The sequence below is a fragment of the Nerophis ophidion genome, linkage group LG03 (genome assembly GCF_033978795.1).
Source record: "Nerophis ophidion isolate RoL-2023_Sa linkage group LG03, RoL_Noph_v1.0, whole genome shotgun sequence".
NCBI lineage: Eukaryota > Metazoa > Chordata > Actinopteri > Syngnathiformes > Syngnathidae > Nerophis > Nerophis ophidion.
This window is the reverse complement of record NC_084613.1, coordinates 30,896,579-30,912,643: the sequence shown is the minus strand read 5'-3', so window position 1 is coordinate 30,912,643 and position 16,065 is coordinate 30,896,579. Positions and strand designations below refer to the sequence as shown.

Genomic DNA, 16,065 nt, shown 5'->3' with positions numbered 1-16,065 from the left:
CTATTCCTTCCACATTTTTCTACACATTTCAACCATTCCATCGTCAAAACATTTATCCTAATCAGAACAAAAAACTAAGTTGTTTTTTAAACTGGAAGAATTCGCGAAATTCCAGGAATTCCGTAATACCATTTCTCAATTCAACATGTTACTACTTCAACATTTCTCGACCCATTTGAAAAATTTCAACACCAACCATTTCAACTCCAACCATCCATCCATTTTCTACCACTTTTCATTTTTGGGGTCATGGGGTCGTCGCTGGAGCCTATCTCGGTTGCATTCGGGTGGAAGGCGGGGTACACCCTGTACAAGTTACCAACTTATCGCAGGGCCACCATTTCAACTCATTGATACCATTCAAGTTTGTTTTTTTTAATCGCGCTTTTCCTGAAATTCCCAATTTTTTCAGGAAAAACAAATTCCCGGACTTCCCATAATTCTTTGTTGTTTTTTAATTTTCCCCATTCAAATTGAATTGGCTATTTTTCAAACTTCCGCAATTCCCACATTCTTCAACCGATTCAAACCATTCCACCTTCAACAGATTCAATTCATCCTGGACATTGAAATACCATTTTCTACAGTGAAAACATTTCCAGGAATACCCGTTTTTTGGTAACCTATTTCCAACTTTCTTAAGTTCAACTACTCCGTTCATATTTTTCAACCCATTTCAACCATTACACCGTCAAAACACACCTCATATTTGGGACATAAACTAAGTTGGTTAAGGAACCTCAAAAATTTGCGATTTTGCAGAAATTCCAGGAATTACTCAATTAAAAACTGTTACTAATTCAACATTTCTTGACCCATTTAATCAATTCCAACACCAACTGTCACGTCTATGGGATCATGTTTTGTTTTTGTCATGTTTGGTTTTATTTTTTTGACAATCAGTTCCTGTTCCTGCACTTCCTTGTTTGTCTAATTACCAGAGCAACCCATTAGTTTTCACCTTGTCCTTATGTCACGCCCCTGTCCTCATGTCTCACACCTGTTTGCACTTATCATAGCTAATATTTAAACCTGTAGTTGCCAGGTGGTCAGCCTGCGATTTTACACATACTTCCTTCATGCCATGCTGTTTAATCCCTCCTGCCCATGTCACGTAAGTTTTTGATATTTTTTAGTTCTGCCTTTGTGCTTTGTTTGTTTTCATAGTTTAGTTTTGTACCGCCATTGTGCGAGCCTTTTGTTTGCCTTTTTTTGCAGTTTGTTAGAGTATAAATAAAAATGTACCTTCATTCACGCCTTGCTCGTACTAATTTTCCTTCGCGTCGGAAAAACAAACCATCCCATAGTCCAAGTCTTGACACCAACAAATTCAGCTCATTCAAAAATCCTGCTTTTCTCAAAATTCCCAAATTTCCAGGAAGTTCCCATTGAAATGAATGGGACATTTTTCTATGTTGCACAATTCCCACACTTTTGAACCTGCTCAAACCATTCCAACATCAACACAAGCCACTCATCCTGGACATTCAAACTAACACTTTCCCAAGTTCCAAACCAAATTCTGGTTACCCTGGAAATTCTAACTTTTCCAAATTCAAACCATTCCAACATTCAAACTATTTCAGCGTTTAAACGTTTTGAACATTCAAACCATTTCTCCTTTTACCTTACATTCCATTAGCATTTCAGTTCAGCGTCAGCTTCTCAACATTCAAACTATTCTTACATTCATACTACATTCTGTCAGCATTTCAGTTCAACTTCAGCATTGGAGCATTCACACACAATGTCATCAGAAATTGCCTATTCTAGTAATAGTTTAATATTGCAATGAAGTGTACATTGTCTTATAAATAAATAAATGGGTTGTACTCAGGGGCGTCACTAGACCTAATACTGTACTGGGGCACACCTGGGGCACAAATAATTCATGTGAGCGTGCAAAGCGTGCAAGCAAAAACATTTTTAGCACTTATTTATCATACAAAATACATAAATAGTGCTTTTAACTATGAAATCATATCAGATTATGTTGTATGGATCTTTGATTAACCACCTGAAATTAACTAATGCATTTGACCTACTTGTGCACTTTTTTACTCCAGACTTCTGAACTGCTACTGGTAAAATCAAAAAGCTAGAGCAATCATTCTTTTTGAAATATATTTTGCAGTAATCATCTGCAAATTTAACATCTACAAAAGTAAAACAAAAAATAAAGCACCCCTACATCTCTGGGTTCTTTTATATTATTTAATTTCCATTTCTGGCAATGTGGCTAATGCTATTTCAGATACACAAAACTGTAAAATATACACAAAACAATAAAGCCACAGTAGTAGAATAAATGAACAACTGTTGTGTGTCTGTTCAGGGAATCATTTTCTGGGAAGTAAACTGGAACGTCTCGTTTTCATTTTTCAAAGTGGTCAATCACTCTGGACAGACATGGAAATATTACAGTAACTGTTATACAGTTGACCAGTGATTTCCAACTGGTGGGTCGTGACACAAAAGTGGATTGTGTGTCATTTTCAGTCAGATGTGTGCATGGAAAAAAAAAAAGTTTAGGGAAAAAAAAATCAAATTGTGGCAGCAAAACCAGATTATTTCAGCCTTTTTTCTAGTGACTATTAGTGAGTATTGTAGCGTTGGACGGGATTCTTTAAAAGTCTCTACTCAAAGACATCAAGAAATGCTGACACGTTGTACGATCATTACCAGCTTTAATGATCATGTTAATTTTGAACACACACACACAAGTGAAAGCAATGCGTACTTAGTCAACAGCCCCACAGGTCACACTTATGGTGGCCGCATAAACAACACCAAAACTGTCACAAACATGCACCCCACTGTGAATCACACCAAACAAGAACAACAAATGCATTTCGGGAGAACATCAGCACCGCAAAGCAACAGAAACACAACAACACAAATACCCAGAACCCCTTGCGACACCAACTCTTCCGGGACGCTACACAGCCCCCACCTAGCTGGGTTCGTTGTCCCCAACAGCCCATGCGTTCATCACAAAGTCCCGTAGGTGCTGAGGTAACTGGCGTCGTCGACGCCCCCCTGTTGGCGGCTGGCTGCCACCAGTGTCTGCAGGTAAGTCAGAAGGGGGGGTTATTTCAGCATCCTCATTCCTCCCTGGGGGTATCTCCCTCTCCGGCAGGGTACTTGAGTCCAAGTGCCCCCGGCTCTGGTCCAATGACTGGTATGGGGCCAAGCGGTCCCGGTGCAGCACCACCAGCCGGTTCCGAGGTGCCAGTCGTATCCGACAGACCACGTCGGACAACCTCTGGAGGACCTTGCAGGGTCCCACCCAGTGGCTAGTGAGCTTTGGGGAGAGTCCTTTCTTTCTCACCGGGTTGTAGACCCAGACATGTGCGCCGGGTTCAAAGGCCTGGCCTCGACTGCGGAGGTCATATGCTCGCTTCTGTTGGACCCCAGCCTCCATTAGACTGGTCCGGGCAAACTCGTGGGCCTCCCGCAGCCGCTCCACAAGGTGGTAGTAGTAGTCCAGGCCCGGTGCTCCGGTCACTTCTGGTTCTGGGGCTGGGCCAAAAACCAAATCAACAGGCGTACGCAATTCGTGACCAAACATTAATGATGCAGGGGTGCAGCGTGTTGACTCCTGCACCGCTGTCCTGTAGGCCCAAAGAATGAGTGGGAGGTGTAAGTCACAGTCTCTCTGCCGCTTGTCAGTGAGAATGGCAAGTTGTGTGGCCAAAGTCCTATTAAAACGCTCCACCAACCCGTCGCTCTGGGGATGCAGCGGTGTGGTGCGAGTCTTTTTCACACCCAGGCGACGGCACACCTCCTGGAATACCTGGGACTCGAAGTTCCGTCCCTGGTCGCTGTGCAGCTCCCCTGGAGCTCCGAATCGGCAGAACATCTCCGAAACCAATCTCTCTGCAGTTGTCGCAGCGCTCTGGTCGGGTACCGCATACGCTTCGGGCCACTTTGTGAAATAGTCCATGGCCACTAAGATGTAGCGGTTTCCGCTATCAGTGACCGGGAACGGGCCGAGAATGTCCACACCCACTCGTTCCATAGGGGCCCCCACCTGGAACTGCTGTAAGGGAGCATGGGAGCGGCGCGTGGGACCTTTCTTTGCGGTGCATGCATCACAGCGATGGACATGCATCTCTACGTCACGGCGACAGCCTGGCCAGTAAAAACGCTGCCTCAGTCGGAGCAAGGTCTTGGTCACTCCAAAATGGCCAGTCCCTGGGAAGCCATGCATCACTTCGAGGACCTGAGGCCGCAGCACACGGGGTACCACGAGTTGGAGGGCAGCATGTTGTCCTGTCGGGGCTTCCCAGCGACGATACAGCAGGTCGCGAGACAACAGGAGGCTGTCCCACTGGGAGTACAGTGCTTTGGTCTCAGTGTCCAAGTGCACCACTGTGGCCCATTCCGGCCGCCGCTGTGCCCCCACCCAGCTGCGAGCTCTCTCAAGCACTGGGTCTTGCCTTTGATGGTCGATCAATTGTTGGGGGGTGAAACAGTCCAGGCCGACCGTGATGTCATGTTGCCTGACTGCAGCTACTGACGGGTCTGGCATGCACCGCTCCTCCGCCCGCCGGCAGAAACGACACGCCTCCTCACAGGGACGTCTGGACAACGCGTCAGCGTTGCCATGCAGGCGGCCTAGTCGATGAGAAATCGTGAAGTCATATTCCTGCAAGATCTCAACCCACCTGGCAAGCTGCCCCTCGGGTTCCTTGAAGTTCAGCAACCAGGTGAGGGAGGCGTGATCAGTCCGCAACACAAACCTTTGACCATAAAGGTAGGGACGGAAATGGCGAAGGCCAAGGACAATGGCCAACAATTCCCGACGAGTGACGCAGTAGTTCCGCTCTGGCTTGCTCAACCCCCGACTGTAAAAGGCCACCACCTGCTCGCCGTGATTCCCTTCCTGTGACAGCACAACCCCCACACCGACATCACTGGCATCTGTATCAACCACGAAAGGTCGGCTGGGGTCTGGGTAGGCCAACACCGGGGCTCGGACCAAGGCCTCTCGCAGCTGTGTAAAGGCCTCAGTGCAGCTGTCAGTCCATTCAAATAACTGTCCCTTGTGTGTGAGCTGGTGCAAAGGGCCAGCGATGGTTGCAAAGTCCTTGATGAATCTCCGGTAATAGGAGGCCAGTCCTAGGAAACTCCGCAGCTCTTTAACATCTCTTGGCGTTGGCCAGTCACGGACAGTAGCAACCTTGGCTGGATCAGTGGCAACACCTTGCCCACTAACGACATGCCCCAGGAAGGAAACTTCACGCCGAAGCAAATGGCACTTTTTGGGGTTCAATTGCAGCCCAGCCTGATGAATGGCTTGGAGCACATGCTGGAGGTTCTGTAGAGCCCCCTTAAATCCTGCAGCATGCACCAGGAGGTCATCCAGGTATACCACACAGCGATCACGGGGGATGGATGCCAGCACTCTCTCCATCAACCGCTCAAAAGTGGCGGGTGCGTTGCAAAGCCCAAATGGCATCACCTTGAACTGCCAGAGTCCTTGACCTATCGTGAATGCTGTCTTTGGTCGAGCTTCGGCAGCCAACTCCACCTGCCAATAGCCGCTGCGGAGATCCAGGGAGCTGAACCAGGAGGAGCCAGTTATGTAGTCCAACGCATCATCTATGCGCGGCAACGGGTAGGAATCCTTGCGGGTTACATCGTTGAGCCGTCTGTAGTCGACACAGAACCGCCACGAGCCGTCCTTCTTCTTGACCAGAACTGCGGGTGCTGCCCATGGACTACTGGAGGGCTCGATGACCCCCGCATGGCGCATCTCCTCAATTTTCTCCTGGGCAGCCACTCATTTGGCAAGGGGCAGACGGCGTGGGTGAAGCCGGATTGGTCGTGCGTCTCCTGTGTCGATGTCGTGGAGTACGAGACTGGTGTGCGTGCAGTCTTCATCTTTCGCTGCAAAAATGTCCTGGAAGGCATTTAGTAAGCTTTTCAGTCGGTCCTGTTGATTGGTATCCAGGCCTTGACTGCTTCGCTCTAACAGTTCTGCAATAGCTTGCTGAGTCTCTTTAGTAGGCGGCCTATTAGTAGAAGGGTTAGGCTGAGACTTCTCCTGGTCCACCATGAAGGCCGTAGCAGGGGATTCGGTCCTGTTGATTGGTATCCAGGCCTTGACTGCTTCGCTCTAACAGTTCTGCAATAGCTTGCTGAGTCTCTTTAGTAGGCGGCCTATTAGTAGAAGGGTTAGGCTGAGACTTCTCCTGGTCCACCATGAAGGCCGTAGCAGGGGATGGCTCTGTGGGGGCTGTCACTCTGCAGGCGCCGGGCTCATCAGTCCCCTGAAGGGCAATTGTTTTCTCACCAAGATGAAGCATGGCCCTAGATACATCGACCACGGCTCCCCACATCTCCAACAGGTCAAGTCCAACAATGCAGGGGTCCTGAATGTCAGCCAGCCAGAATGGGTGTCGTCTCTCTTGGTCCGCCACCTTAATGCACACTGTCCCTTGGCCCAGCATGGCGGCCTTGCTTCCTGTGACTGTTGTAATTTGGGTGTTGGTGATTGTCCAGCCTGGTGGCAAGCTGTGCTGCAAGTGGGGAAGGACACCCGGCCGGATGATGGAGATAGTGGACCCCGTGTCAACCAGCGCTCTGCAGACCGTTCCATCAAGCTCACATTCCAGGTATAGCCCCCGGGCCCTGCCCAGGCGGCCCAGGCGTTGTGCGTCACCCTCGGGTACAGTAGAAACCATCCCGGGTGTCAGTTCCCCGACACTGACACCCCTCTCTAGTTTGACGACACCTCCGCAGCAACATCAATGGGGGAAGGGGCTGGACAGTGACTGGCAATGTGGCCAGGGACACCGCAGCGGTAACAGTTCACTTCGGTCTGCCTCCTCCGGGAGGAGCGTAGCCGTGGCGTTGCAGTCACTTGGTCGGCTCCCTCTCGTTCTGTCTCGTGATATCCAGCCTGGCGGACTCGCGGAACATCACGGCGGCCATCTGGACACAGGACGTGCTCCACACGTTCGGCTTCAGTCAATGCGGCAGAGAGAGAGTGTTTAGCAAACAGTCTGAGGTGTTCTCGAAGTCGTTCAGGCTGTAGACCACGGACAAAAGCTTGCACGGTGAGCTCTTCTTGTAATACTTCTGGAAACGCTGGGTGGCCCCTTCGCACCAGACGGCGAAGGTCCGCAGCATAAGCTCCGAGACTTTCTCCCAAAAGGCGTCGCCGCTTGTACAGCTGCTCTCGTACTTCGTCTGCATGGATTGGTCGCCCGTAACGTCGTTGAAGAGCTTCGCGCATGGCATGCCAATCAGCCAATTCCTCCTCTTGTAAATCGACCAAACACTGTAGGGCTGGGCCTTCCAGGGACAGCGCCACATGCCCTGCGGTTGCCACATCAGACCAGCCATTTAAACGTGCTGCTAGCTGGACCTGAAGGAGGAAGGATTCAATAGAGCCTTCTCTACTATAGTGAGGAAGCTTTGGTGTGGCGATGCTTGGCCTGTAGTCATCTCGCAGGGAATTTGTGTCCACCATCAGCACAGGAGAGGCACTTCTTCGCCTGGCACTCCTTCCCACACGAGGCGCACTTCCTCCATCCGGTTACACTTCCACTCTCGTCCCATCAGATTGAGCTTCCATTCTTCCTCCAAGTAGATGGGCCTCCAGTCCACCAGCGCGGCGCAAGTGCCTCTCCCTTGCTTGGCGCTGAGGTAGTGGAGCCTCCAATCCACCAGGGCGGCGCTTGTTCCTTCCCTCTTCCTTGTGATGAGGTAGTTGATCTTCATTCGGAAGTGCATTCTCCAGGCATTTGATGAGATCCTCAAGTTTCTCTGAGAAAGCCATCCCACTTCTGACACCAATGTAGCATTGGACGATTTTCTTTAAAAGTCTCTACTCAAAGACATCAAGAAATGCTGACACGTTGTACGATCGTTACCAGCTTTAATGATCATGTTAATTTTGAACACACACACACAAGTGAAAGCAATGTGTACTTAGTCAACAGCCCCACAGGTCACACTTATGGTGGCCGCATAAACAACACCAAAACTGTCACAAACATGCACCCCACTGTGAATCACACCAAACAAGAACAACAAATGCATTTCGGGAGAACATCAGCACCGCAAAGCAACAGAAACACAACAACACAAATACCCAGAACCCCTTGCGACACCAACTCTTCCGGGACGCTACAATATTTTAGCAAAAGGCAAACCGACTAACAAGTTGGAGGAGGACTCAGGACAGACATGGAAATATATTTTAAAAACATCTAAATGGGGCAACAAAACCCAATATTTTTAGCCATCTTTCTGAAAACAAATACAGAAATGTTACTATTTGTTCTGGAAACAAAACCAGATGCTTTAGCTGTAGCTATTTTTCTGGTGACAAAACAAGATTATTTTAGTCAAAGTCGCACCGATTAACAAGACAAGTCTTCTGTGCTATTTTTCTGTGAAATAAACCTGAATGATTTAAAAATTGGCTCACGACTTGATGATATGGAAAAATGTTTTTCTTCCTGAAGATAAACCATTTGAGAAGCACTCAACTCACACATGCTTACCCCAAATCATCATTTATGCAGAACCAGCAGACAATAACCAAGATTATGTTTCATGTTCATTGGAAATTCCCCCGACAGTTCGTACAGCAAATGAATATGTTTGTCTTGATACAAGGAATAACGTTAGCTAACTTAGCATCAACTTAAGAGAATGCTGTTGCCTAGCTAGCTAGGACTTCACTTACATCTCTCATTCCTCGCTTCTTCTTCATTGCTGCGTGCGAATAACTTTCTGATATCCATCTATGAGTTACAGTTTGAGTCAAATCAAAATCAAAATAATGTAATTAACAAATTGTTGTTGGCTAACGTTACGTACCTCGGCAGTGATTCGCATCCTCTCTCTCTCTCTCTCTCTCTCTCTCTCTCCCTCTCTCTCTTTCTCTCTCAACCGAAGTCTCGATCCACACGTGAATAAATTACCATATTAATTAGCCATGTGCTCATTGTTAGTGGAGTGAATACAGTAGCAATCAATTACCATACTAAGTAGTATGTGCGTTGTTGTCTATGTTATGTGGACTTAAAACTCTGAAGCGTTTTTTTTTTTATTGGGGAAATTTTTACTGGGGGACTGCAGATCAACAGTGGGTCTGGCGACGCCCCTGGTTGTACTTGTATAGCGCTTTTCTACCTTTAGGGTACTCAAAGTGCTTTGACACTACTTCCACATTTACCCATTCACACACACATTCACACACTGGTGGAGGGAGCTGCCATGCAAGGCGCTAACCAGCACCCATCAGGAGCAAGGGTGAAGTGTCTTGCTCAGGACCCAAAGGACGTGACAAGGTTGGGACTAGGTGGGGATTAAACCAGGGACCCTCGGGTTGCGCACGGCCACTCTCACACTGCGCCACATCAGTTCACATTAGCAAGGACCACTGATCTACTAAACGTTGTGTTAAGTGAAGCTGTACTGCACTTTTTGGGGAATTTGGCCTACCTGTAACACAGACAAGAAGACAGGAGGTTGTGTGTTTAGTTTTTTTTGCATTCTAACATGTAAAAATTGTCTCGTTCTTGGTGGCTGTCAATGTGGATAGTGGTTGCAATGCAAATGCATTCAAAACCCGTCAAGAATACTTCATTTATGTTCTGTAACCTGTATAATAATCAAGCTGTAGCAACATTGTTATTGTAAGAGCGAACACTGAGGAACTATTTTTCTATCGTAATAACACAGCGGCATGCTTCGGTATTCGCCGTACAAGTACCATGATAAACATTCTGAATTAATTTCATCCATCCATTCTTTCATTCTCAAAATAATCTTAGTTATCTCATCATATGAAATGTGACTTACTTCACCAATTATGGTTAATTTATTTATTTTTATTGTGATTACTTATGGAGTAATCATTGTATTTTGGTTTCATCTGACCACATGACATTCTCCCAATCCTCTGCTGTATCATCCATGTATCCATTTTGGTATAAACTCAACTCGTCGTGTTTGGAGGAAGAAGAATACTGAGTTGCATCCCAAGAACACCACACCTACTGTGAAACATGCGGGTGGAAACATCATGCTTTGGGGCTGTTTTTCTGCTAAGGGGACATGACGATTGATTCGTGTTAAGGAAAGAATGAATGGGGCCATGTATCGTGAGAGTTTGAGCCAAAACCTCCTTCCATCAGTGAGAGCTTTGAATGGTTGACCAAATACTTATTTTCCACCATAATTTACAAATAAATTCTTTGAAATTCCTACAATGTGAATTCCTGGATTTTTTTTCACATTCTGTCTCTCACAGTTGAAGTGTACCTTTGATGAAAATTACAGACCTCTGTCATCATTTTAAGTGGGAGAACTTGCACAATCGGTGGCTGACTAAATACTTTTTGCCCCACTGTAGAACCATGTTACAATAAAAAGTAACCACCTATTACCAGTAGATTAATAGGTAGATAAAAAATAGTTTTGACACAATAATACAACCAAAAATGATCCAATATGTTAACGCAAACGTCAGCGGCCAAATTAGGAGCCTTTGTAACACAATTTGAAATACTTCTATTGTAATTTATACAACACCGAGCTTCTTCCCCAATGATGGCCTGCCGCCACAGCAAAATAAAAGCCGCCACACCTTAAAATGTTTTTTTTAACATAAAAACAAATTAAAGTATTAAAATTGTATGAATAGACATATATTCCCTATTATTTGCGCACTATTGACGAGTGCTGCAGTGAAAATTTGGCCGCCAAATAAAGACTGCACTGGCAAAACAGGTTGGGGATGTGTGATGATTAAATAAGCTCTGCTTCTTCCTATTCCTTTTCGAACATGTTGAATAGTAGAAACTGGAAATTGTGATGTATCATTTTGTATTAATTCATGTTCAAAATTGTCGGGACATAGACATGGATTTGGTTTACTCCTTCAACGCAGAGGGATTACAGGACGAGCCAGGCGAGAATTCAGGTACATAATGTTTTAATAATACTCAAAATTCAAAAAGGCAAAACAAAAAGCACGCTCGATGGCGGATAATATTCTATGCTAAAACTTATAACAAAAACAGCACAATGGCAATACAATCTACAAAACAAACAAAAGATACTATCAAAAACATAATTACAAACAAAAACTTACTGTGACAAAAACGGGGGGCATAAACAGCAAGGTGCGTGGCAGGGGATCAATGGCATGGAGCAATGAGCAGCAAAGGTCATAGAATACAATGAAAGTTAATGTTCCCAGACTGATGGACAGAAAGAAAATGACTTAAGTAGTGGCTGTGATAATTAGGAACAGGTGCGGGACTGAGGGCAGGGCGTGACTAGAAGGGCAAGGTGAAAATCAATGAGTTGTCATGGTAACAAAAACAAACCAGGAAGTGAAAAAACGGAACACGAGTCCAGAAAACAAAACAAAACATGATCAAACATAAAACCAGATTTACAGGCGTGACAAAAATAAACTCAAACTCATCTCAACTCAACAATATCCTAATACATTTCTTAAATCATAAGCAGAACCTGAAAATTGATCCTGGAACACGCGGGGAGCAAATGCAGAGATTTTAAAACTGGTGCAATGTGAGTGTGTGTGTGTGTATATATATATATATATATATATATATATATATATATATATATATATATATATATATATATATATATATATATATATATTAGGGGTGTGGGAAAAAATAGATTCGAATTTGAATCGCGATTCTCACGTTGTGCGATTCAGAATCGATTCTCATTTTTTAAAAATAAATTTTTTTATATATATATACCGGTGTATATATATATATATATATATATATATATATATATATGTCTTGATTGGATTATCCGGAGAATAGTGCTCGATACCGTGGTAGAGCGCAATATGTAGGTGTGGGAAAGAATCACAAGACTACTTCATCTCTACAGATCTGTTTCATGAGGGTTTCCCTCAATCCCTCAATTGAGGGAACCCCTCATGAAACAGATCTGTAGAGATGAAGTAGTCTTGTGATTTTTTCCCACACCTACATATATATATATATATATATATATATATATATTTTTTTTTTTTTTTTTTTTTTAATCAATCCAACAATACCATAACAATGCAATCCAATTCCAAAACCAAACCTGACCCAGCAACACTCAGAACTGCAGTAAACAGAGATAATGAGAGGAGACACAAACACGACACAGAACAAACCAGAAGTAGTGAAAAAAAAATTTATATTATCAACAACAGTATCAATATTAGTTATAATTTCAGCATAGCAGTGATTAAAAATCCCTCATTGACATTATCATTAGACATTTATAAAAATGAAAAAAAAGAACAATAGTGTCACAGTGGCTTACACTTGCATTGCATCTCATAAGCTTGACAACACACTCCGTCCAATATTTTCACAGAGATAAAATAAGTAATATTTTTGGTTTGTTTAATAGTTAAAACAAATTTACATTATTGCAATCAGTTGATAAAATATTTTCCTTTACAATTATGAAAGCTTTTTACAAAAATCTACTACTCTGCTTGCATGTCAGCACACTGGAGTAGATCCTGCTGAAATCCTATATATTGAATGAATAGAGGATCCTTTCAAATCGGGAAAAAATCGTTTTTGAATCGAGAATTGTGTTGAATTGAAAAAAAATCGATTTTGAATCAAATCGTGACCCCAAGAATAGATATTGAATCGAATCGTGGGACACCAAAAGATTCGCAGCCCTAATATATATATATATATATATATATATATATATATATATATATATATATATATATATCTCGATGGGCTTCAAGGGGTGGTCACCTGAAATGTTTTCCACCTCACAGGCGTGCTTCAAGCTCATCGAGAGAATGCCAAGAGTGTGCGGAAAAGTAATCAGAGCAAAGAGGGCCTATTTTGAAGAAACTAGAATACAAAACATCTTTTCAGTTATTTCACCTTTTTTTTCTCAAGTACATAACTCCACATGTGTTCATTCATAGTTTTGATGCCTTCAGAGACAATCTACAATGTAGAATGAAAATAGAGAAAACACATTGAATGAGAAGGTGTGTTCAAACCTTTGGCCTGTACTGTACATATATATATATATATATATATATATATATATATATATATATATATATATTTTTTTTTTTTTTTATATATATCTTCACAGGTTTTGTTAGTATTTAATGCTGTATTCCTACTCATGGTTCCTACTATTTTAAAGGTTTTATTATTTTTACTTTCCAGTGTTCCCCAGAGGGAGCCATCTGCATCAAGGGTTATCGGCCATGCTGTGGGGGCACTTTGTGTAAACGTCTTGGTGGCCACGGTCCGATGGTCTCCTCGTGATAGTGTTTACTCACATGTCTGCTCTGTAATCTGCCAATACATTAATTTGTTTATATATGTGCGAATACGTGTTTGTTTGGTATTGTGCGCGTGTGTGAGTTGATGTGGGTCACAGGGGTATTGTTTTCAAGTTTGTAAACTACCGTATTTTCTTGAATTGCTGCAGGGCATATAGTATGCACCTGCCTTGAATTACTGCCTGGTCAAACTCGCTTCCCAAAATAATTAACGCATGCTTAGTATTACCGCCTGGTCAAACTCGTGACTTCACGAGTGACACTTCCCCTGTCACCATTTTCAAAATGGAGAAGGCTGATTTCATTACCGGTAATTTGAAATCGCATAAAGGGAAGAAGATTAAGAGCTATTCAATAGGATTTAAGGTCCAAGCTTACATCACACTCAATTTTTTTACTGCATACCTTTGGTAAATGCAGGAGTGAGAAGAGGTTTTAAAATAATTAGCGCATGCTTACTTTTACAGTATGCCTTTGGTAAGCGCAGGAGTGAAAAGAGGTTTTAAATTAATTAGCGCCCCGGCGGCAATTCAAGGAAATACGGTACTTTGTGTTGCATTCATTTTATGTATGAAAATAGCTTCATAGATGAGTTTAATTTGATTTCAAGAGGCTGCAATAAACAATATCCATCCATCCATCCATTTTCTACCGCTTATTCCCTTTTGGGGTCGCGGGGGGCGCTGGCGCCTATCTCAGCTACAATCGGGCGGAAGGCGGGGTACACCTTGGACAAGTCGCCACCTCATCGCAGGCAATAAAAAATATATGGTAGTATAGATTTCAGGCTGTATATCGCCCATTCCTAAACTGATGTGATATGTCGCAGAGCTCATTAAGGTTTTACTTTACATTTAAGACCAAAATACCAGTTTTGTATTGCGTATGGAGACATGTAATAAAAATGTAAAAAAGAACGTAACATGTGTGATGTTTTGTCTCCCTTTTCAACAAAGCAAGGGGAGACACCAATCATACCTGCAGTCTTTTGAGCCCGAGCAAATCCCTCCTCAATGAAAAGGAGAAGTATCCAGACTGTAAAGAAAAGTGACAGACAGCGAGCGTCAAAGAAAGAGTCAGACAGAGATTAGTGGGATTTGAGTGTCTATAACGTGTCGTTTCTGGCCCTGAATGTATACTGTATGCCAGGCTGGGATCCGGAAGGAGGGATAAACACACAACACTTCTGCCATCTGCTTGATGAAATTTCACTCCCACTTCCTCCCACCCCCGCCACCATATAGGAGCATCAGTGTGTCACAAAATTATGCAAAGACAGCAAAAACATCAAGCATGTTGGAGTCAAGCCATCACTTGTGTGCATTACGTTAAAAAAAATGACCCAAATAGAGCAGTGGAGCCTGAAGGGCGCTGAAGTATGTCGTAAATTTTCCCCAAAGTGGTGTGTGCGTGTGTGCTACCTCACAAAATACATTACAACTTTTCAAGAACGTCGCTGTGATGTTGTTCCCTGTCAACATGTGTCGACTCCAAATCTATTCGAAAAGGGAATGAATGGTCTTCCACATTTTATACAGTCTGTGGTCAAAGCCTGCACTCTCTAAACAGATTCAATGCAAGTCTGTGCGTAAATCAAACACCGGTGGCATCGCAGAACTGCACAGAACACTAATAATAATGCAAATAACAATGAGAGCTGTTTAGAGTATTTTTGAATTCTGTTGACCTAATATAGTTCCAAAATACTGGTACTGAGGCAAACTACAGCCACAACTAATGAATGTCCCTACAATCGAAAATGGCATTACATTATTATCTTATATTCCAGTTCTTTATTGAAGTCTATGTATGTTTAGCTGACCTTGTGGTCTGGTACTCTATTAAAAGAACATTTCATGAATTAGTAGGAAACTGAAGAGACAAAAGTGACACCACATTGCAATCATACAGATCATTAATAACACTACTTCCCATACATTTGCTTATGAAATTAACAAAGAAATAACTCTGAGAAAAAGACCATCAAGCTGCTTAAGTACTGTAATTTATTACGTAATAGGTAATGTTTTGTTAAGTTGGAAGTAATTAGCTTATTTTTAGCAAAATGATCAAATTAAATGGGGCACGTGCATTCTAATTAGCACATCAAATGATGTAGATTATACCTGGAAACTGATGCAAAAACATGAACTAAAAAAAACACAACAACAATAGCGTTGTACTTACCTACGTTCATCATCATCATTAATGGGCGCTGATTGAGGAAGACAACTTTCATCCCAGTTCTTTTCGTGTTGAAACCAACGAAGGAGAGATCATCACTCACGCTGTCATGGAGGAGACATAAACAAATGGTGACGGTGAAGAAGTAGTCGGAGAAGGGATGGAGATCAGGAGGAGGAGGGTGGATTTAAGACTGGACCTAAGTGACGTTGGGGGGGGAGCTAAGTGCACATCACCACTTTTTAAACTATATCACTGCTTAGTCGTTCACAATGTAATTACGGTTGTGTATGACCCAAAGTGTCTGATAAATTGAACATATGAAGATAATGCACCCATAAAATATAGTATCAACAAACAAATAATTGATCTAAAGGCATTATGAATAAAAACACACAGAAATAATACTAATGCTCACACACATGTATTTACAATATTATACTTGCATAATGCTAAAGTGCCAAATATTTGCAATGACAATGTGTTAGTTTGGTGCCTTCTTTTTTTTTTTTAAATCCGATTGACATATATAT

General features: G+C 43.2%; 1 protein-coding gene across 3 annotated transcripts in view; it reads right to left on the bottom strand.

Moving 5' to 3' along the window:
- neto2b (neuropilin (NRP) and tolloid (TLL)-like 2b) overlaps positions 1-16,065 on the bottom strand; it is a 69,181-nt gene that overhangs the window by 41,691 nt on the left and 11,425 nt on the right. For 2 of the 3 annotated variants that reach the window (XM_061894890.1, XM_061894889.1), the window contains 2 exons: positions 15,536-15,636; positions 14,327-14,383 (listed from right to left, as the gene is read on the bottom strand). In XM_061894890.1, the coding sequence (XP_061750874.1) occupies positions 14,327-14,383; positions 15,536-15,587 (109 nt within the window). In that variant the 5' untranslated portion in view covers positions 15,588-15,636. Of the gene's footprint in view, positions 1-14,326; positions 14,384-15,535; positions 15,704-16,065 lie in introns of those variants that run through there. The other variant, XM_061894888.1, reaches the window with a different exon arrangement.